At 45.1% G+C, this 22,736-nt stretch overlaps 1 protein-coding gene across 1 annotated transcript in view; it reads left to right on the plus strand.

Moving 5' to 3' along the window:
- Positions 1 to 22,736, plus strand: part of MYO10 (myosin X) — a 228,227-nt gene that overhangs the window by 67,630 nt on the left and 137,861 nt on the right. Inside the window, exon 3 of the mRNA XM_011231438.3 lies at positions 19,512 to 19,670. Coding sequence (XP_011229740.2) covers positions 19,512 to 19,670 — 159 coding nt within the window. The remainder of the gene's footprint in view (positions 1 to 19,511; positions 19,671 to 22,736) is intronic.

The raw sequence follows: 22,736 nt of genomic DNA on the forward strand, positions 1-22,736 counted from the left end.
CCCAGGTACTTAGCAGAGATACAGTTTTAAAATACTCTTCCATTTTAATTTGATTTTTGGCAATGGGCAGGCAAGGATGACTTTTAAAAATATTTTAAAAATTAAAACATATTTAAAAAGTTAGGTACGGGAGTTTTAGGACCTTATGCAAACAAAAACAACAACATATTTTGAACTCAGAAAGTATCACACATACATACATACTAACAAGGACTCTCTGGGTCCTAGTTTTCTCATTTATGAATTTAGGGTTAGAATAGCACCTTCCCAGAGGGCTGATTGCCAGATAGAACATAGGTTATCTGCCACATTATTCAGCTAAGAATTGCCCTAATTATATATACGTATGTATATGTAGATATTTATACACGTGCTTATATAGACGGGCATATACAAGATATGAGAATATTGGGAGGGGGTCATCACCATAGCACTTTAAAAGGTGGGGGTGGGGTGTGGAGCGTGCTTCTAAGCTGGAGCATGTGGAAGGTTTTAGGACGTGGGGCGATCGTGCGGAACCAGGCTGGCTGGGTGTGGTTTCGCCTGGATGCCAAGGTGGCAGGGAGGGGCTCGTGGTCATGGGCTCAGGCTCGGAGCACAAGGGGAATGGGAGGAAGCAGGGCAAGTAGAACCAGAGCAGAATTTTTCAAGGAAACAAGCCTTTGACGGTTTTGCAATTGACTCAACTGCCAAATCAGAGCGGTCATCGCATCTCGCCTGTGCTTCTGGGTCGTCTAAACCTGTGTGTTGTAACACCCTGTCTGATGCCTACAACAGTGTTGTCACTGGGGAGGGGGAGGTATTCCTGCAGCGTTTGGGCAGATCAGGAAGGTTCCGAGAAGCACGCCTGTTTGTGTCCGGTCACATCACCGAAGTGTTGGGACTGCTGTGAGGAGGTGATTTCCCCGACGAACTTGGCCTCCCGCTGCCTGGAGCCCTGCACCTTTAATACACATCTTTTAAAGGTACTTTGAGAACCAACTCCTTGGTCTGCCCCTTCCCTTGACGGGGTCTCTCGGCTCCTTCTCTCAACAGCCTTCATTTCCTCAGGCCCTTGCCCAGCGCCAGGCATGGAGTCAGTATGTGTTGAACAAAGAGCTTTTGGCAAGAGGTCGGCCGGCAGACTTAAACCCCCAACTCCGTCGGAACACATAAGAAATTACATTTATTTCAGCTACGACAGTTGTGGGGACATGTTTTCTAAAGTGTACATGTATATGTCACGCCTACACGAGGCGATTTCTCAGGGCTTGCTTTACGCTATGAAACCAAGAATGTGCCCGCCGCCTGACTTGCTGTTTGTTGTGTGTATACTACTCCCACTGCTAACAGTCCCCCCGAAAGATTAGTCTCATGGCTTCTGTGATTGAGTGCTCTTTGTCCAGTTATCAGATGTTGTGCTAATCTCAGCAGGAAATATCACGGCTGTGCCTAGTTGTGAGCTAATAACGTGCCAGAACAGTTTAAAAAACAAAAAAACCAAAAAACACCTCCCCAGGCCCTGAGCCTGGAATAATGAAGCCAGGACAAAGAGATCATGGGCTTTATTATTAGACACACTTACAGAGAAGCTTATTAATGAAAAACAGTTTGTGAGAAGAGTTGGCCTAGAAGTCAGCTTCCATTGTGAAAAGTTCAAATAGAACGTGGCTTTGTTGAAGGGGCGCCTGAATTCGTGACTGGTGTCTCAGACCACAAAGGCTCCTCCTGTTCGATGGTCTGTGCAGCTCATGAAACATAGCCATCCTTTCTACCTTGGAGAAAGTGGAAAAAAATGAGAATTTTTCAAGTGAAAAATTAACCTCTAACCCTGCTGTTTCATGGTTGCCCTGGCATAATTTAAAGAGTATTTGCAGAGGCAAATTTTGGTGTGAGTACTCACAAGGTAAAGACATTTTAAGCTGTTTTTCTAAAATCTGGAAAAATTCATCTGACTGTTGAGTTCTAACCTGCTTAATTAACAGAATCGTTTGCATTGTTAATAATTTGTTCTGACCTTTTGTACAGAAATATTGTCTCCATTTTAATAGGCTTAGCTCAACCCCCAAAATGATTACCTGTAATATCTCAATTCCTCTAATACTCAGTGAAAAGACTTAAAACTAAATTCATTTGGAAATGTGCATTATTCCTGAATGCCTTTTTCTGGGTCTGTCTTCAGGGTTATGTAAGCAGCTTCAACATTTTAAATCACTTCTTTTTTATTTCTTAAGTAAAGATATGCTACCCTTCCCTATGTTGGATCTCCCCCCCACCCCCCCATACATTGTTTTTAACTTCATTTGTAGTGGCCCTTTTAAATAAGGACCTATGTGCTATTATGTTGTTGTTGTACTGTATTGGCAATTATANGCCCTGGCATAATTTAAAGAGTATTTGCAGAGGCAAATTTTGGTGTGAGTACTCACAAGGTAAAGACATTTTAAGCTGTTTTTCTAAAATCTGGAAAAATTCATCTGACTGTTGAGTTCTAACCTGCTTAATTAACAGAATCGTTTGCATTGTTAATAATTTGTTCTGACCTTTTGTACAGAAATATTGTCTCCATTTTAATAGGCTTAGCTCAACCCCCAAAATGATTACCTGTAATATCTCAATTCCTCTAATACTCAGTGAAAAGACTTAAAACTAAATTCATTTGAAAATGTGCATTATTCCTGAATGCCTTTTTCTGGGTCTGTCTTCAGGGTTATGTAAGCAGCTTCAACATTTTAAATCACTTCTTTTTTTATTTCTTAAGTGAAGATATGCTACCCTTCCCTATGTTGTATCTCCCCCCCCACCCCCCCATACATTGTTTTTAACTTCATTTGTAGTGGCCCTTTTAAATAAGGACCTATGTGCTATTATGTTGTTGTTGTTGTACTGTATTGGCAATTATGACATCTTCTCTGAAGATGTGTAAACATCTTTAATATTTGATTTAGATTAGTGTGCTGCAGGTAGCAGCTGTGTTCCTGGTAGTAGTAAATACTAGACTATAACATTTTTCACAAGGGCTTGAAGGAACACAAATCAAGTGTCGTGAGTGAAATGTAAAGCAAGGAGTCTCCTAGGGCAGGTATGCTTAAAATCTTCTGTGTCTTTCTTTTTAATTGCTGTGTTACAGTCTATCAGTAGGAAACCCCCGCCAGAGATTGTCAGACGTTGCTACATTGTGTTCACCCAGGTTCATCTTTTCTACCTGGCTGCCCACACTCCTACGTTCTTCCTCCCTTGTCCACTAAACTTGGAATTAAAATACACAGGTAGCCTCTTATAACTGTAACCAAGTGGTTTGCGGAAGTCTAGGGCGTGGCAGAACCAAGGCTTGAACCCCAGTCTTACAGGTAATGTTGAATGTGAGGGGTTACCTAAGCACTGAATTGGTACCCAGATCTCTGAATTTTTCTTCTAACTTCTCTGTTTCCCTGAAATGTACTCCTAAGTCACCCAAGCACGTAAATCCTGAAACTCTTCTTCCTTGATACTCAGTTTGTTAATATCCTGAAGATCCTTCCCTGTGTGCTGATAGCAGCTTGAATTCAGATCCACATCTGTTCATGCTGGCTGTTTTATGGACGCATTTCCTGAATTCTCTTTCCCCACCCTATCACACGTGGGTCTGTAAGTATGGCATCAGGAGTACTGATAGTACAGCTGGGTAGGCTCTGTCTAACCATTCTGTCCTCTGAGGCTTCTGCTCAAATTATCTCCTGTTACCTCGGGCTCTCAGATTGTGCACCAGGGCAGAGACTAGGATCACAGATGCTGTCTGGTGGTTCCCAGTTGTCCCCTACATCATTGTCATTTTAGCTGATCGCCACAACCCAGTTTCCTGACTCCACCCCAGACCTCTACCCAGTCACAACCACTGGGGGAGGGGCTCAGTGCATCGTCCACCCATTCTGCTGGTAATTCTTCACACTGGAGCTGGAGGGTGACCACCACTCCCCCCCCACCCCGGCCAGGTCTAGCCTCAGCCCAGCACTTGTTGTGGGTCTTATGCACTGACCCAAGCCTCTTCTCCTGGTGCAGCACACAGGGCTCTGCAGTTCTAACAAGGTTTTCGGAGAAATTGCAGAACTCAGTTCAAAAAGCAAGATAACGGGACACCTGGCTGGTTCAGTCTGTGGAGTGTGCGACGCTTGATCTCAGGGTTGTGAGTTCGAGCCCCATGTGGGGTGTAGAGATTACTTAAAAATCTTCCTAAAATTTTTTTCTAAAAGCAAGGTAACAATGCTGATTCTGTTTATAAGTAACAAGGACTGTGGCACTGAAACGTCTTGTGAGGCAATTAAACAAATGCCATGTCTCAGCTTTCCTGGGACGCACTGCTACCCACCCAGGTATTCACAGAAGAGTTACTGTGTGACTTTCAGTCTAGGGTGCTTGCTTAGCAGTGTTTGTCTTCACATGTTGGGGGAAGGATGTTTTTTTTACAAAAACCTATTGAACACATTGCTGGTGCTATTTGCTCTCACAATTACTGGTTTGGAAAGAGCGTATTTTCTTAAAGAGGTATGAATCCCCAACAGGGATTCTTAGTTTGGGGTTAATTCAGAATTCTGTAATTCTCTGCAGAGTGTACAGATTTTGGAGTTCTAATTGTGCTTCGTTTCTGCCTGAATCAGTACTGTATTTGAGAGAAAAATTGAACAAAGTGCTACACTGTTTGGTTCATTAACGTTAACAGCTGTCCTAGAGAGATGGGAAATACCGTGCAGGAGAAAGTTGTATAGAAAGATCTATGGACATATTTTTTAAATTCTCAGCTAACTCCACTTACTGACTTTGGAGAGCCTTTATCTATTAAGTGTTTATTAATAGTGTGTCTACTAATTACAGGAAGACCTTTTTTGTTCTTAAAACATTCCCGCGGATTAAAGAGAATCTCCTCTTCTCAGGTATCTTGCGAGCAAAGAAACTGGATCTCTTGCATGGCACCCTTTTGCCCATCTTTACGTGGCAGATTTGTGGAAAGTAAAAAACCTTTGGGGTGATTAGGAAGGAGGCCGAGAGCAATGGGCCTCCCCTTGCATTATGAATACCCATCATTCTCTGACACCTGTCACTTGATGCCAGGGGACTGTGCCTGTAGACTAGGAAGTGGGAGATGATGCCTGTGGCTTCGTGCCCAGGCAGCATCAGGAGAGCAGCAACTTGCACAAATTAGCCCTTGTAAGAAATGCCAGCCTGAGTTATTATGAAAGTTGATGCTCATGACGGTTTCACTCTGCCAAAGTGCTTCTATTTGTCGGTTATTGTTCACGAAATAGAATGTGTTTTTTTGAGATGTCCCAATCCTCTGAAATAATGGTTAATAAACTGGTCAAGTACAGGCCTCTTGTGTCTGCTTTTTAGTAGAGAACGTGGACTCTCCGTGGAAGGAGCCCCCGTAGACTGCCTTTGCAGAGGCCCATTGGCCTTGGCAGTGGCAGATGGATTTGAGCATTTCCTCCGAGGCACAGGCTGTGCTAAGTGCTGTAAGTGTCTTTGCTCATAGCAACGACAGGAGGCAAGCCTCTTGTTTTCTGATTTCTAGTTATGGAAACTGAGGCGCAGAGCGGGGAGGCGTCATTCCCAAGACTGCGCAGCCTTGGTCAGGTGTGGCAAGGATGTGAGCTGACATTTGAGCCGGGATCAGTGGGAGGCCAGAGACGGTGATCCTAATTGTGGTGACTTGTCACAGTGACAAGTGCACGTTCTAAGAGGAAGCAAATGACTACTGGTGACTTCTCAAGAATTCTGAGTTTTTCTACGTAAACCCCAGGTGTAGCTTTGTGCACCTGTATTTGCCTGCTTTGACCACAGTGAAGATTGCCCGTGCTCCGTGCAGCCCAGTGTCTTCTGGCCGCGGGCGTACGGCATTTAGAAATGTGTGGGGTTCTGTCCTGTTGTCGCTGAAACTGAAGCCAGATGCATTTAGGGATCAGGGTCTGGGCACTAAATACCTGCCCATGAATGGTAAACATCTTTCCCGTCCAAAAGACACAAGTGCACTCTACCTCGGACTGGGCACTCGGCTGAGGCCCCGGGGTTAGTGACACAGTTTTTTATGCAAGTAGCGTAAAGCCAGGAAGGGTTGGGTTGGTGGCAAGGTGGTGGACATGTCCCTGGAGAAGAGCAGCAGGGGAACAGGGCAATGAGGGGAGGGCACACCCAGAGTACAGGGAACGCAGGGATCGTGACCAGGCTGGTCCCGTTTGAGGGGGACTTGGGCATGTTCAGCCGGATCCTCTTAGCTCCCACTCCACGCTCTCCCCTACTCCTGGCCTTCTCCTCCCCAGACTGCCTTGAGCTCAGCTTCACCTTGGCTGTCAGCCCTGGGCCTCTGGTTTTTTTCAGGATGGGTCCACTGGTCCTGTGCAGGCCGACCTTCCTTGTTCTAGAAGTGCTGATTTTGCCCCATTTCTGCCCTCGACTCCATCATATCCCTCTGGTCCCTGCCTTCTAAGCAGAGTGGTGGTCAGCAGGATGGCTGAGGCGGCCCCGTTCCTGAGGTGGGCTCAGCGTGCGTCCAGGGAGAGGCTCCCGGGCGGTGACTCCCTGTGCTGCCTCTGGGCTGGGGGCCTGATTCAAGTATTTGTTAAAAAGAAACCATCCGCTTTATTGAGATAGAATTCACACCCCATAGAATTTACCCATTTAAAGTGCACAGTTCAGGGGTGTTTAGTGTATTCACAGAGTTGTGCAGTCATCACCACGGTCCATTTTAGAACATTTTTCTCACCTCACACGGATGCCTCAGACCTGTGAGCAGTCACTCCCCAGCCTCCCCCACTCCAGGCCCTGGCAACCACTGATCTACTTTCTGGCTCTGAGTTTGCTTATTCTGGACATTGGCTGTAAAGGGAGTGCTGGGACATGTGCTTGTCTCTGTCTGACCTCTTTGACTTGCTTTCAAGGGTCACCTGTGTTGTCCCGAGCATCATTGCTGTGTTCCTGCTTGTTCTGAAGGCCATTCTGTTGTATACCCCGGAGGTATGCCATGTGACCTTTCTCCGTTCCTCCGTGGATGGACATTGGGGTTGTGTCCACTTTGGGACTAACAGAAACAGTGCACATTCATGCACGACCTTTCGCGTGGACGTGATTTCATTTCAACTGAGTGTAGACCTAGGAGTGGAATTGCTGGCACATATATAGGCAACTTTAGGTTTATCCTTCGAGGAACCGTCAGGCTATTTTCCAAAGCATGTACGTCATATTACGTTCCCTCTGGCAGGGGATTAACTCCCATCCTCTTAACGGCAGCGTATATAACTAGCTATTGAGAGATGAGGGTAGCATTAACAAATTATTTGAAAATATGCAGAGTGATGAAAATACTGTGGATTCATTCATTCCTAATGCACATCTTGAGAGGAGGTTGACTGCTCTGCATTCGATGCAGCTTCTCGGGGTTTTCAGATGTGCACAGGGTGGGAGGCCGTCCCTTGGTGCATTTCCATCATCATGCCTTGATCATTTCCGTCTGCTCATGTCGTGGCGTGAGGTCGTGACGTTCCTGGTTTCGCCCTTCTCCATGACCTTTGCCCCTGGAAAGCCGGTGGAGGCAGAGCAGCGTGGGTGGCGGTGCCTGAGAGCTTGTGGGTGGAGGTGGGGTGGGGTGTGAGGCTTTAGTGTCAGTGCTGCTGTCTCTTGGGAACAGTGGCCATTTGGTGGTGACGGAGACACTGGACGGGCCCCTTTGTCTTTATACTCTGTTTTGACTGTAACATTCTAAAGTAGAGATCTGAAGAGATGTAAGCTTACGATAAGGGTATTGATCATCAGAAAGGAAGGCTCTGCAAACTCCCCTTTTGGGAAAACGAAGGGGAGGATGATGATATTGACAAAAACATGGCCATGTTCATCCTCATGACCTTGGCTCTCAAGATGGCGATTCCAGCCAGGTTCCCACAAGTTTCTAAGCCTCAGGTGCTCCGGCTTTTGGATATTCAGGTCAGATTTCCCACAGAAGATGTGCAGGGCTTGTATATCCTTTGAGTTCATAGACATTTGCAGAGGAACAATTCCTTGTTGACACTTTTTGGGGGAAAGACAAGCAATATTTTTTTTTAGCTCCCTTACGTCGCTCATGGCCCCTATATTAGCAAGAATATCCCAGTAGCTGGTATTTTATATTTCATTAGATACACTTTTTAAAATGAGATCTTTGCCGTCTTCACTTAGTGATCACTTATATTTTCTAGTCTATTCTCTTTTAGGCCTTCTGCCTCTTTTTCATCCTTCCAGTATTTCCAGTAGAGTTTTCTGTCATTTCTAGAGATTTCCTTGGAAGGGAATGGGGTTGGCATACAGGGAAAGGGTGGGAACTCGTTATTCCGTGTTCTGATCTTTCCTTTTATCTGAGTGGTGCATTTTCTCCTAGTTCTTGTACCACAAGTTTGAGTCAAGCGGGTCTCTTGTGCCTTTGTAGATATTCAGCCACACTGCCTTTTGGCTTTAATCTGGAATCATTCCGATTCTGTTTGTTCACTGGATTAAATAAATACTTCGAGTTGTATCTCCTCTTACTTGACACTTGGAAATGAGCGGCATGCAAAAAGTCATGGTGCTTACAGCTAAGATTCATAAAACTATTTTGACTCTGTTTTTCAACTCGGAGATGTACACATACTTGGCTCAAATACGCATTTTTCATTTCACTTAAGAGCAGCCAAGGAATTACTGTCATTCAGTTTAATGCCTGTTCCAAAGCAGCCAGTAAATGAAAAATGTTGATTTACAACTCAAGCCTTCAGAGTTGGGCTGTAGATGACCAATGCACGGTGCCGATTATGTGACGTCAGCAGCATGGAAGGGCAGCTGGTGCTCATCCTTTTAGCAGACAATTTGTAAGGAGCCTCTGGTGCCAGACATTTGACGAGGCATTGAGGACTTGGTTTCCATGAGATAGAACCCAGGTCCTCACGGATTAGTCCAGTATGAGGATAGCAGCACGTCCCCGACTGTGGTGGCATCATGATTTAGTCTTGCCCTCCTTCCCACCAACCCACATGCAGCCTCAGATCCTCATCATGGTGCCCAAGGAAATCACCACCTCCACACCGGAGCTGAAAGTTCTGGCAGCCCTGGTCCCTTGGCAGGGATGAGACAGAGGAGATTATAGCATAGTTTGGTGAGGGACAGGGAAGGTTCTGTCCAAGGTGCTGTGGGAAAGGATGGCACTTCAGCCGGGCTGGACATGGCAGGGGAGGCTTGGAAGAGGGGTGACCTGGAGGAATGCAGGACGGACCCCAGGATAGATCACTAAGTGTGGAATCCAGCAAGGTGGGAGAGGGGGGCGGGAAACTCTGGGTCTGTCGGATGTGGCTGGAGGCAGCGTGGTGGGAGAAGTAGCCAGGGCCCCTCAGGAAAGGCATTGCAGGGAAACCTCAGTAAGATTATTCTTCATCCTGGAAGTGGCTGGGAAAAAATAATTCCAGTCAGTGCTTAGTCAGAGTATGTCACTGCTAACAGTATCACAGCCAACAGTGAAATATTTGAGTTGCTTGCTCGGTACCAAGAAGTTTGCTAAATCCTTCGGGTGCATTATCTTTTCTGATCTCACTACCACTCTGAGACATGGGTGTTGTCATCCTTATTTTGTAGATGATGAAGCTGAGGGCTAGCATGTGGAGAAACCAGAGCAGATGAGGATTGCATGGCCGATGGAAGCAGAGTGGATTCAAATCCATCAAGGTCTCTGCTCTTCATTCTTGAGCTGTGTCCCCTAAAAGATCCTGGTTGATCCCCGTTTGGGAAACACCAGCCCAAGAAACCAGAATTTCATCTCTGAAAATTTATTTCAATTCGACGTTATTAGTGCCCAAGAAAGTTTGTCTTTAAAACTTGTGAAAAAATTTTTTTAATCATTAAAACTCAACGTTAAAAAATCTTCCTTGGACTCCAATTTGAGAAAGATTAGATTCATGCCGCGGGACACTGGGGGCAGAGAAACTAATTAGGAAGCAGTTGTGGGGATCGGATGAAATATGTAGGTTGGGGCGGGGGGAGAAGAAGAGAGCACAGATGGATTCTAGGCAGTGCTACTCATCTAATCTAGGACTTGGAAATGTGGCCAGCACTGCACAGGGATTTTAGATTGACTTGAGTTTCGAGCTTGGGGAATTGGGGATGGTGTCATTCGTGAGAAAGGGATTAGGGGATAGGCACGGGGTAAAGTGTAGAGGTCCATTTTTGGTTTTTGCATGTGGAGGTGTGTGCATAAAGATGCTTTTGAAGCATCAAGATAGTTTGGAATTACAGGAATGGAGATTCTCTACCAGAGTTAAAGTTCGTGCTGTCAGGGTCTGGGCTTCTGACTCAGAAGAGAGGAATCAGAAAGGAACACTTAAAATTAGAACAAGGGCCAGGAGGTTAGGACCTGGAATAAGAGACCTCAGAAATGAAAGCTGGTGAACCAGTTGCCTCAGGAGAGTGGGGCCAGGAATCACGGCCCTTGGGCTTTTATCCCATCCATCCCTCTTGCTTTGGGGTCTCTCTGGGCTGAAACTTACATGCTTAATACAAGTGGATTAGAGGAGAAGCCCTTACTGCTTCTAATCGCTGGTGACTCTTGGGGGGAACAGGTGTACTATTTCATTTTGTTTTTGTTATTTTGTGAAAGTAGCTCTATAATAGTCATTTTTAAAATTAATTGAGTCTGTTATGCGTATCCAAATATGTTCACTAATAGTGATTTTGATTGGACTGGTTTTTTTTTAAGGCTAGAAATGTTTTGAACTTTGAGAAAATGGGAAAGATAGATAAGTATACAGAAAGTCCAAAACACCTACAAGCTTGTGATCCATTATTGGAGTTCTGATACATTTTCTTCCAGACTTTTTGCATGCATTTTTAAACTTTTTTGTAATCAAACTTTTTGTTTTGAGGTCATTGTAGCCCCACATGCATTCGTGAGCAGTAATACAGACAGATTCCAGATACCCTTTGCCTACTTTCTCTCAGTGATAACGTTTTGCAAAACTCAAGCACAATAGCACAACCAGGGTCCTAACACAGTCGAGATACCAAACCATTCCATCAGCGCTGGGATTCAGCATGTGGTCTCTTTAAAGCCAGCCCCATTACCCTCTCGCCCCTACTCCTTCTTAACTTCTGGCAACCACCAATCTGTCCTCCATTCTAATTTTGTCATTTCAAGAATATTATATAAATGGATCATACCCCATGTAACCTTCTGGGAGTGGCTTTTTCAGCTTTTGTCTTTTACAAATAGTGCTGCTGTGAACACTTGCGTTTGCACAAAAACGTGCACACAAGTTTTCATTTAGATAGAATGAGTGCCCAAGAGTATGGTTGCTGGTGTGTATCTGTGTGCACACAATTACTGGTGTGTGAGTGCGTTTCTGTGCACATGCATTTAAAAAATTAAACATAGGATTGTACTATGTGCATAGTATAACTGTGATGAAACAATATTTGCATCAAGTGATCTTTTTCTTGACGCTAAATTCTTCAGGGTGGAATGTCCTGTGATGTCTACGAGAGAGCTTTGGAAGATGCTTCCTGGCAGAGCTAGAGCAACGAGTGTGATTTTCTTCCTGCAGATTTTCCTAAAAACTTCTTTGATGAATAAAAAAAGTAGTGTAGTCTAACATTTAAAAGAAAGACGTACATCATTATAAAATCACAATTCCTAAATGTTGCATATAAATTCCGATTTTTGATCTTCTTTTCCTTCTCATTTCCTTAACTAGCAAATACTAGCATGTTCTTTAATGTGCGTGTGTCGGTCATTCCTTCTGACTGCGCCGACTTACTCTTAACAGGTAACTTTTTTCTCTGACGTCCACCAGCAGAGGTCAGGGCTAGTGCATCACCTCGGTTTCCTGGTTGGTGGGCAGTTGCCCACGCGAGCAAGTTAGGTGCACTTAGCTTCTCTCGTGGGGTGGTTCTCATGGGCAGACGTACTGTCCACACAGTAGCTTCCTGGTGTTTAGAATTCTCAGACTCTTATCCTCTCCGTCTGCCTGTAAACTCCGCAGCGTCATCGAAAACATTTGCACTCAGTGGTTAAGATTTCCTGCTCGGGGACTGACCTCCGGAACCTCCCCTCCTCGTGGGGTTGTGTATCATTGCTGACGCTTTGGGTGCTGTGTTACTTGTGCCCAGGAAGGCGGGAGGAAACCCTGCATTTTGAGGACAACAGTGTGTGTAGTGAGCGCTCCTAGGAGTGATTCAGACATTGCTTTCCTGTGGGGTTCTAGACAGTTGGACTCATTGAATTGAGTTTTGTACTGAGATTTCTTCTCTGTTTCTCCAGGAAAGCGATCGCAGTGTCACACTTGGCATTAGTTGTCTGTGATGAGGGGTAAGCAGGGAAGTGTCTGCCCTCACCTTAACACGTTCTGCGGCCCCCGGTTTCTTCAGGTCAGAGGCCAAGTGCCACTCCAGGGCACAGCCCCCCCCCCCCCCCCGTCCCACACCCGCCCCAGTCACTCCCCGCTAGGCGGGTGCCCTGCACTGCCCACCACACCTGGGGAATTTCCTCTGTTCTAGCCCCCAAGGTGGAGATCGCCCGTTTATGTTTCTGATTGCTCAGGGATCCGTAGGCTCTTTGAAGGATGAGCCGTTTAAATCATTGTTGTTTTCCCAGGGTCCAGCTCTCAGCCGGCACAAATGGCAAATGAGGGAACTAGAGATGGTAAATTAGTGAATTCAAAGGCTATCTCTGAACTGCTGTCCCTCTAGGTCTGACTCTAACATGTGTGCTTTTCCACAATCCCAAGGAATTCAATGCTAGCTGTGCTGTGTGCCCTTCGGCAGGTTTCCTAACTTCTCTGATCCTTTGTGAATTCATCCTCAAAACAATGAGCAACACTGTTTCGTCCCCTGCCTGGGATCAAATGAGGCAATATCATCAATGTGTCTGGTGCACATTGCCAGCGGTCACTAAGTGCCTTGTCTCTCTGTCCAGCCCTTTGCCTTACTTTGGTTTTGTACCCAAATGCCATGCATCCTGTGACACTGAGCCCCAAACACCTGATGACCGTTTAAATGGCTTAATCTCACAAACTAGTTTGTCTTTGAAAAAGAAAAGATCAATCTCTCACCTGTAATCTGTCGTCTGTTATCTAGCAAACTCAACAAGGCAGGCTAAGGTAACAAATCATTGATGTAAAGATGGTTTTAACCCCCTGTGCCATGTGACTAAAATGCTAAATCTGACCGGTGGGAGCTGAAAGCGAGGCCCTGTTGCCATTTTCCCCCGCACCCTCGGAGACTAGGTCTGTATGATTTTGCTTTTGAACGTTCGATGGAACTTTCTAGTGGACTTGCCATTTCTGTGCCCCATTGACTTTCTGCAGTCTCTCGAGGCTACAGCAAAACAACAGGCCAGCTTTTCAGTTAAGTCAGGCCACTTCCTCTTAGACTTGTCCTGAGGGCATATATAGCCACTGAGGGCCCCTGGGTCAGGGGGGTGGCCACGAGGTAGCTCCTGGTTGGCTTCCATGGCTGCTTATTTTAGCCACAGGTGGGGAAGCAGAAGCCGTCACCTCTATCATGGATCGTACTTGCCGTCGTGAATCCATGAGCCAATAAATGAAAGAAGGAAATTAAACTGAGGGAGGTACCCCCAGAAACGAAGTTGAATCCAAAGAAAACCCAAACAAGGCCAGCCAGATTGGTGCAAAGGGGGCAAAATGGAAAGTGTACATCAGTTTTTCATCGGATAATGTATAGGTTCAGATTGTCCTAAAAACCATAGAACTTACTGTGCACCCCTCCCTTTTGCTCGTTCCCTTCTTCATCCAGCTGGTCTCGAGGCTCGTGTCTACGGAGTCTGGGCTCCTCTGTCGGTGAAGACCACTGATGTATTTCCTTTTGGAATGTTCTACATTCTTCCTTGCATGAGGCCCCCTCATGGGAATAGATACCTTTTATTCAGTCTTCATTTGTGTCAATAACTGTGACTTCTACCTACGTCATTTTCTTTAGCTTTCATGATGATTCTGAGTTATTACCATTCTTATTTTGCAGGTGGAAAAAAACATGGGCCAGAGCAGGTGTAAGAACCTTGCTCATTTTCCCTAAGCTCTCGGAAGCATAGGTCTAGGAGAAATGAATCCAGCCAGATATGCCTCCAGCACTCCAAGGCCATGTTTCGGTCATTACCCCACGCTACCCCTCCTTATACGTTATACCCATTTTGAAACACAGGACCGTTTATTCCGTGTTTATTGAGTCTGTATAGTGGGCCACGACTGGCTCTGGGGAGCAAGGTACGCATGCTTCTTGCCCTTGTAGAATTTTCGAACCATGGTTTGCAACCCATAATAGGTGTGAAATCAGTCCAGAGGGTCACAGCCAGCATTTAAAAGAAGCAGACTAGAAAATATTGAGATGCATCAGACATTGTGACAAGTGTTTTATGAAACGGTGTGTATGGTAGTTTACAGGATAAAACATTTCTAATTGTAGGTTGTGGTCAAATGAGTTGAAAGAGACTGACCTGGGGTCCCAGACTGGGGGACTCAGAGGTGCTTTTTAAACAAGTAAGATGACAGATTAGATAAGCAATTACAGGCTGTCCTAGGAGCTAGGAAGACGGTACACACAGCAGAATAAGGAAGAGGCCAGCATGGTGTCCATGACTGCACTGATGTCTCCTGAGAGGGTAACCTTGAGGCTGAGATCTCAAGGAGAATCCCAGGATGCACGTGGCCAGCACTCAGGACAGCAGCCGCCCTGGGCAGGGGTAGGAAACAAAGTAGAAAGAGCTGGACCATAGCATCTGACCATAATACAGTACAGGTAGAAAATAGTAATGCAGATAGAAGCAAACCCCAATGCCTAGACACCATCCTCGTCCTCAACGCCATCACCCTCTTAACTCAGGACAAATAAGGAAGAGCCAAAAACTAAATTGCAGAATATGGTCATGCTGATGTTTGATTAACCTCTCTTCAATGTTTTTCTTTGCTTTTAAAATATTTTTATATTTCACGAAAGGTTTTGTTCCTAGGCATTGGCTTGTTCACATTTTTTCCCTAGTGTCTCCCTAGACCGCTGGTTGGTAGGCCTTCTAGACCACGGTATCTCAATGTGGCGTCTTGACATTTGGACTGAATAATTCTGCGATGTGTAGCAACTTTCCTGGCCTTTCCCGATCTCATGCCTGTAGCATCCTACTCCTTCCCCTGGTTCCGAGGGCCAGAAATGTTTACAGACATTGCCACAGGTCCGGGGGGGGGGGCGGGGAGGGCAGAGCAGGGGCACCGAACTGAGAACATTCTAGCAGAAATTCTAGGATACAGTGAGAGGAGGTTGCCTAGATTGAGAATACCCTCCGTCCCATCTGTCCATCAGAGGGGGACATGACAGGGTTCCTTTCTTTTTCCTTTCTCTTTGACTGGGAAAGTTAAATGTTATGACTGGGGCTTCTAATGACTTGTAATAAGAGCAATCTGTATATATACATAAAACCGTGTGTTAGACTCTTGCCTCCACGTGGTGGGAGTTTCCTTGCAATATGGGTGCTATCCTAAGGTTAAACGTGAAAGTGGACTGACAGTGGCTCGGCTTCCTTTTTTTTAATTAATTGACTCCGTGCCTTTTGATCTTTCATGTAGAATTGGACCCAGCATTAGACAAGCCTTCCAAGTAGTTTTTCCAATACTGTTGATTGGTTTCCTTTGTTCTGCCTCATGCGTAATCCAGTCCGTCTTGTGACCAGTGGCTTGTATTTCTGTAACAGGAGCTATTTGTTCGGAGGCTGCGTTTTCTCTAAATTGGTTTCCTGTCTATTAATCTTCTATATTTTCTGCCCCTTCTTAACCTTACCACCTTTCTCCTAGTATATGTGCCATTGAAGTAACTTCATTTTTTTCTGAGTTGGGGTTTTTTTTTTTTAAAGATTTTATTTATTTATTTATTTGACAGAGAGAGAGAGAGACAGCCAGCGAGAGAGGGAACACAAGCAGGGGGAGTGGGAGAGGGAGAAGCAGGCTCATAGCAGAGGAGCCTGATGTGGGGCTCGATCCCAGAACACCGGGATCACGCCCTGAGCCGAAGGCAGACGCTTAACGACTGAGCCATCCAGGCGCCCCTGAGTTGGGTTTTACAGAATATATTCTGTTACTGTATTTTGGCAGCTGCTTCCCCCAAAATTCCTTTTAAAAAGAATTCCATTCTTTAAACCTAGAGTTTTCTTGCCATTTGGGAATAATCGTATATAACTAATATTCTGCTGATTGTTGCACATACCAATGACTTTTGATGGTTCAAGGGACTCTCCTTAAAAATTCTCAAATAAGATTGTGGGTCTCATTAATCCTTGGAAATCTTTCTAAATTAGATCAGGTGCTTATTCAACCACTGTGCATTAACACACTGAATGTGGGGGGCTGGTTCCATCTCTTACTTCCTTGGGGTCTCCACTTCAATGTGACCCTATCAGTGAGGCTGTCCTCGTATCTAGTATGAAGTAACCTCTCTTGGTACTTACCTCCCTTTACCCTCATTTATGTCTTCATAAACATTCATCACCATCTGTGATGGATATTTACTTGTGTATTTGGTTTTATTTCCTTCCCCTTGTTGGAATGTAAGCTGTATTCCCAATGCTTAGACCACACCAGTAAATATTCTCTTGAATGAATGGATTTCCTTAATTTATCAGACCCTTACTTAGCACCTGCAGTATGCCATGCACCATTCTTAAGTCTTCACACACGAACCCATCTCTGAAGGGATGGTAATCCTTGCCTCTTCTTCACAAATCCATTTTCTCTACTATTCTGCTTTTCTGGAGATAATTCATATTTTGAGCAGCTGCTGTCCTCTGTCTTGGCATAATGTTTCTGTCTTTTCTGTTTGTAGTCTCTTGTTTATTTAACTATTCTCTCCCATCATGATTCTGTCTCCTTGAGGCCTTGGGAAGGATTGGTTCCAGTTCTCTGGATTTTCCCACTCCTAGAATGGGCACGTGCCCACATTTGACACACAGCGTGTTCCTGAAAACCTAAAGTCAAGTGTACGAAGGTGAGAAACTCTACGGTGTATAGGCGATTCTCTCAGTGCTGTGTGCCTGGCTCTGGACTTCAGTCTACACATTGTCTTGCTGTTCCCAGGGCATTAAAAAAGACCAATGTCTACATATGACAAATATTTGTGTGTGTGTGTATAATTTTTTGGTGTCTAAGTGTTGTAGGCTGTATATGATTATTTCCAAAAGGCAGAATCAATATAAATACAGATGACAATTTTAGTGTTCTAAATTATGTCTATCCTCAAATTCTGGAATTCTCCATATACTCAGGGACATTTAGTAGGAAGAGTTGTTTCCACATTGGGAAGGACTTGCTGATGGTGAGTTTTGGGGAGGGGGAATGGAGCAGGAGACAGTTGTGCTGGCTTTGGTGCCCTGTCGTCTTTCCTACAAGAACCTTTTCCTGGGAACGTGAGCAACGGTTCTGCCCACTGTGTTGGCAGGAGTTTTGAGCAGGTGGCATGAGAAGAGCCTCCTGGTGTGTGCTAGGAGCAGAGAGGTGACACAGGACTCTCCTTTGCACTCCTCAGCTGTCTGGGAGTTCGCGGGGCCAAAGTTCTGCTTCAGCACCCTAATTGCGGTTACTGCAGATGGAGACCCAAGTACCAGCCCAGTGGTTGGCATTTCCAGAAACCCTGCTTGGGGCACCTGGGTAGCTCAGTTGGTTGGGCATCTGCCTTTGGATCAGGTTGTGGTCTCGGGGTCCTACGTACAAGCCCCATGTCAGGTTCCCTGCTTGGCGGGGTGCCTGCGTCTTCCTCTGCCCCTCTCCCCTGCTCATGCTTGCTCTCTCTCTCTCAAATAAATAAAATCTTAAAAAAAAAAAGAAAAGTAAAGAAAAGAAAACCTGTCTGGATTAGCATCATTGACATGTAGCAAGCTGGGGAAGAGCAGAGAGTTTTAGCTGTTCATTTCCGGGATTTTCCAGATTCCCCCAAGACAACTTCAACTCTTGGCCTAAATCTGTTTCTTTGATTTTTCTTCCATGGTGCTTGAGTTAGAATGGAAGGTCAGTGTCTTCAAAGTGCATCCACGCTCTTGAATGTTCCTGCACATCGTTCTTCTTTAATACTTGTTTCTTGGCCATGGCATACCCTACCCTGCACTCCCTGAGCGGTCCCCAGGCCTGTCCTACCCTTTGGGTGCTTACGTGGTGGGGTTGGCTGCCTTGCCAGGAGGTGGGGCCGCTGGGGCTGGCGCGTCTCCGGGGGGACGTCTGCGCCCAGGAAGCAGCTGGGGAGAGTGGCTGGCCTTGAGAAGAGACGGTCGGGTGTCTGCTTTTGCATTGAGCAGTTTCTCAGGACTGGTTTTGACCAACTCTTGTGGTTCATGTGGCAGAAATGCCACTGCTGAAGTTTTATTTTTTCTCTAGAAAAATAAAACATGCCATTTTTCATGGCTTCTCAAAACCATTGGATTGGTACTTTGGCTTTCCTTAGTGTGTCATTCTCTTTTGCAATAACATACTATTTGTTGCCATGTAGGCAAGTGGTCAATATTTAGAAATAGAATTCCCCTATCAGGAAGTTCTGCACATACTGTTCCAGAAAGTCATTGTGGGTATGTGCACATATGAAGTACGTGTGCCTGTGAAGACTATACATTTTTCACGTTCTTTAGGTCCCTGCTTTCTATATCTTCGTGTTTTTTAGGGATGAACGTTGTAAAAGTATTAAAATGAGTAATTATGGCGTAGACTCCATCATCGAATGATTCTGTTATGTACGTGAGTTTATATGTAAAGCTGGCCAAACTGATCCACAGGTGCAGCTGACTTAATACGCTTAATCCTGTACCAAGTCAGCAGTGATAAAAAAAGCACTGAGTAGATTTTAGAAATACATGCAAATTCAGTGGTCAGTCTTACCATATCCGAGTTCGTCATGTACTTGCTACCACACGTGCGCGGCGCTCACAGGTGGTGGTTGGAATTCTAAGGAGGACAGGTGTCAAGCCAACAAACTGATTTTATTTTAAATCCAAGAAGGGATTTAAGGATATTTTTGAACATATTCCTGTGAAGATGTGTTCCAACCTTTGAACAGATACGTATTTGAACAAATAGGACCGTATGGTGAATTTATGGAACACTTAGATAGAAAAGCTGTTAAGGTGAAGTTTTGAAATACATTGTATGATCCCATGTGAGACATTACATAAGGAAGCCAAATTACTTTCTAAAAGTGTGGTTAGCCAGTTTTTTAACTGCTACTGATTTATAGCAATTGGAGAAATACACGGAGAGGTGAACCGCAAATTTATGATTTCTGCGATTCCCGAGGGATGGCTGATACTTGAACTCATGTCTTCGAGGAACATCTCATAGCAGTTGTCAAATAATTGCTTCCTTTAAAAATAGATAAGTGGCACAGAGAAAATGCAGATGTTCTCTGCAGTAATACTTTTTATTGGCCAATTCAGGACCTTGTTGCCGGAACTGTACCGAGATTGTACTTTCAGGTGGGAAATGTCTGGGGAGACTGTTCATTGCTGATCGCTAAACAGTTGCATTCATTCTGTCCATCAGGTGTTCACATACAAGCAGAGCACAATTACACACCAGAAGGTGACCGCTATGCACCCCATGAATGAGGAGGGCGTGGATGACATGGCCGCTTTGACCGAGCTCCACGGCGGATCCATCATGCATAACTTATACCAGCGCTATAAGAGAAATCAAATATATGTAAGTTCCGCTTGAATTCTCTTTAAAAATCCCTGAACTTTGAGCAAATGTTAATTTTTGTTTTCAAAGGGTATTTCCTGCCTTTTGAGAACCTGTCCAGTTTATCTAAGTAAACCTGTGTTTTCGGGAGTTTTGCCAAATTAGAAGCGTAGTTCAATAAATCATGTTCTCATGTTTATTGCCTTGATTTTATTAGAGGGGATTACTTTCTATTGAAGGGTAATTTGACCTCTTCTGGTGAGTGCATTCTGTTTTGCTAAGTGTTCTATGAGGAAGTGGCCAGAATGGTTGTCTTCCTCAGTTAAGGGCCTGGGGGGTTGGGGGTGGGGAATGTGGATTTGCAAATAATAGTACCTTGAGGTCCAGCTTTTGTGTCCTTTTCTTGATTTTTCTCCTTTTATGGATTTTCGCATTTTTTTCTGGGTCTGGAGCCCCCCCCAGGGGAATATTTGGATCCAGGGAACCCATCTTTCTTTTTTGTAGGATTCCTGTTTTGAAGGGAGACACGTCCATAAAAAGCAGACGTGCACATATTTCTCTTAACTTGTGTGAAATGTGACTATATCTGTATTGTAAGAGTAATATTTAGAAATCATTTCCAAAAAAATCATTTTTATCATACATCATTACTTTTTGACGTTAAAGTACATATATTAGTGTATCTGTCAAGATTGGCCTGCAGATTTTATCTTTTTCATCTGCCTGTTTCTAAGTCCTTATAGTAAAGGGGCCAACTGCTTTCAAATGTTTTTTTCTTGTCAAGTTCAAATTTATGGGGTTTTTTAAAAAAACAACAATTTTAATATTGTAAAAAACTCTTGATATTTTAGTAATTTTTCTTCAGCAATATACTTAATTTTGCCAATACCTTTGTGATTTTGATGCCTAACGTCAGCCTTTACAGCAAGCTAGGGGGTGCTAATGGAAACTCAGGGCCTGCTTAGTGTTCTCGTTTCCCCAATTCATTTATCCTTAGACCGGGAGAGGAGATCTGGGAAATGAGGAGGAATGGGTTATTTGCGGGTTTAATGCTTAATTTTCCTCTGCTTTTTACACTGCGAAAGTGTCATTTTTGCCAGATTGACCTAATGTTTGCCACGTGTTTTTAAGCAGCTCTATGGAAAGAAAGGCAGTGGGATTCTAACTCTCTGACTGGCTCAGCTGGCTTACGCTGGGTCTCGAGAGTATGATATTTTCCATATGTTCTTCAGGAAAGGTAACATTCACACGTGTTTATGAAGACGTGGCTGTCTCTTCTGTGTTGTGCACATTCTGGCACAACTCCGCTCGGTTCCCAGGGCAGAAAGCTCCAGGGTGACCCGTGGGCTCCCTCCTTCCGGGGGAAGAGCCACAACATGCGTCCAGGTTGCCGTACCTGAGTATTGAGTGTTAACTGACGTTGCCACGGAACTTTGTTTACCTAGCAGTTTCCTTGTTCAGTTTGTCAAGGACTGACTTTGTCTGTCTTGTCTGCCTTTTTTTTTTTTTTTTTAAGATTTTATTAGAGAGCGCACGCGAGCATGAGCTGTGGGGAGAGGCAGAGGCAGAGAGAAAGGGACCAGCAGGCTCTCTGCTAAGCAGGGAGCCCGACGTGGGGCTCGATCCCAGGGTCCTGGGACCATGACCTGAGCAGAAGGCAGACGCCCAACCAGCTGAGCCACCCAAGCGCCCCGACTTTGTCTTTCTTGAGCCAAGGACATTCTCAGGCACCTGGTAGTTGTGTGAGAAATGTCTGTAACACATGCCAAATGTATTAGAAATAGCATCCTAGTTGATGCTGAAATGCGAAGCGAGATTACAGTTTCTTTATAGGTGTGCGTGTGTTGTAGGTGAGCGTCTCAGAACTCACCGGCTTCTCTCTTCAGGTGCAAGTGTTTCTTCTACACTTAACAGTCAGGGAAACGTCAATCCATTGCAGGGGACTACCCAGGGGGTTAAAAAGGCAGAGACTTTTAACAGTTTTTCTCTCCCTCTTTTCATGGTGATGTTAAACCTGATAGCTAATTGGCCCAATAAAGCCTGTGAATAGGGTCTTGGTTTTTTTCCCTAGAATGAAGATCTTTTTCCTCCCCTTTGAGGGAAGAACACGGGATTTTTGTACCTCCGATTTGCAGGTCAATTCAGTTAATAATGCCCTTCTATGACTGCCTTTTGAGACTTGGATACTTGTATTATCGTAAAGCAGCCCCTTGATTTTTTTTTTTAAAGATTTTATTTATTTATTTGACAGAGATAGAGACAGCCAGCGAGAGAGGGAACACAAACAGGGGGAGTGGGAGAGGAAGAAGCAGGCTCATAGCGGAGGAGCCTGATGTGGGGCTCGATCCCATAACGCCGAGATCACGCCCTGAGCTGAAGGCAGACGCTTAACCGCTGTGCCACCCAGGCGCCCCTGATTTTCTATTCTTTTCTTTTTTTTTTTAAGATTTTATTTATTTTTGTGACAGACAGCCAGCGAGAGAGGGAACACAAGCAGGGGGAGTGGGAGAGGAAGAAGCAGGCTCCCAGTGGAGGAGCCCAATGTGGGACTCGATCCCGGAACGCCAGGATCACGCCCTGAGCCGAAGGCAGACGCCTTATGACTGCGCTACCCAGGCGCCCCCAGCAGCCCCTTGATTTTCTTATTGCTGAAGCGGTTTGAGGTGGATGCCGGGGCTCCTCAGGCTCTGCCCCATCAAGACAAAACCACCACCTGTCAGGAAAACCACAGCGTTCCCGCCTTTGATCCCCGCTCTGAGTGATGCCTGTCTGTATGTTTAAAAAAGAAGCAAATGACTTGTAACCAGAGATGTTGTATTAGTTTTCTATTGCTGGCATAAAAAATGGCCGTAACTATAGCAACTTAAAACAGCAGGTAGTGTCCTTCAGTTCTGTAGGTCGTGGTCTGATGGGGTCTTCCCAGCCTCGAATCCAGCTATGGGGAGGGCAGTGTTCCTTTCTGGAGGCTGTAGGGGACGATCTACTCCTTCTGGTCATATATGAGGTTACAGGACTGAGGTCCCCATTTTCTTGCTGGCTGTGACCCAAGGGCTGTTCCTAGTTTCCATGGGTCCCCTTCCTTCCACC

Source organism: Ailuropoda melanoleuca, chromosome 3, assembly GCF_002007445.2.
Source record: "Ailuropoda melanoleuca isolate Jingjing chromosome 3, ASM200744v2, whole genome shotgun sequence".
Lineage (NCBI taxonomy): Eukaryota > Metazoa > Chordata > Mammalia > Carnivora > Ursidae > Ailuropoda > Ailuropoda melanoleuca.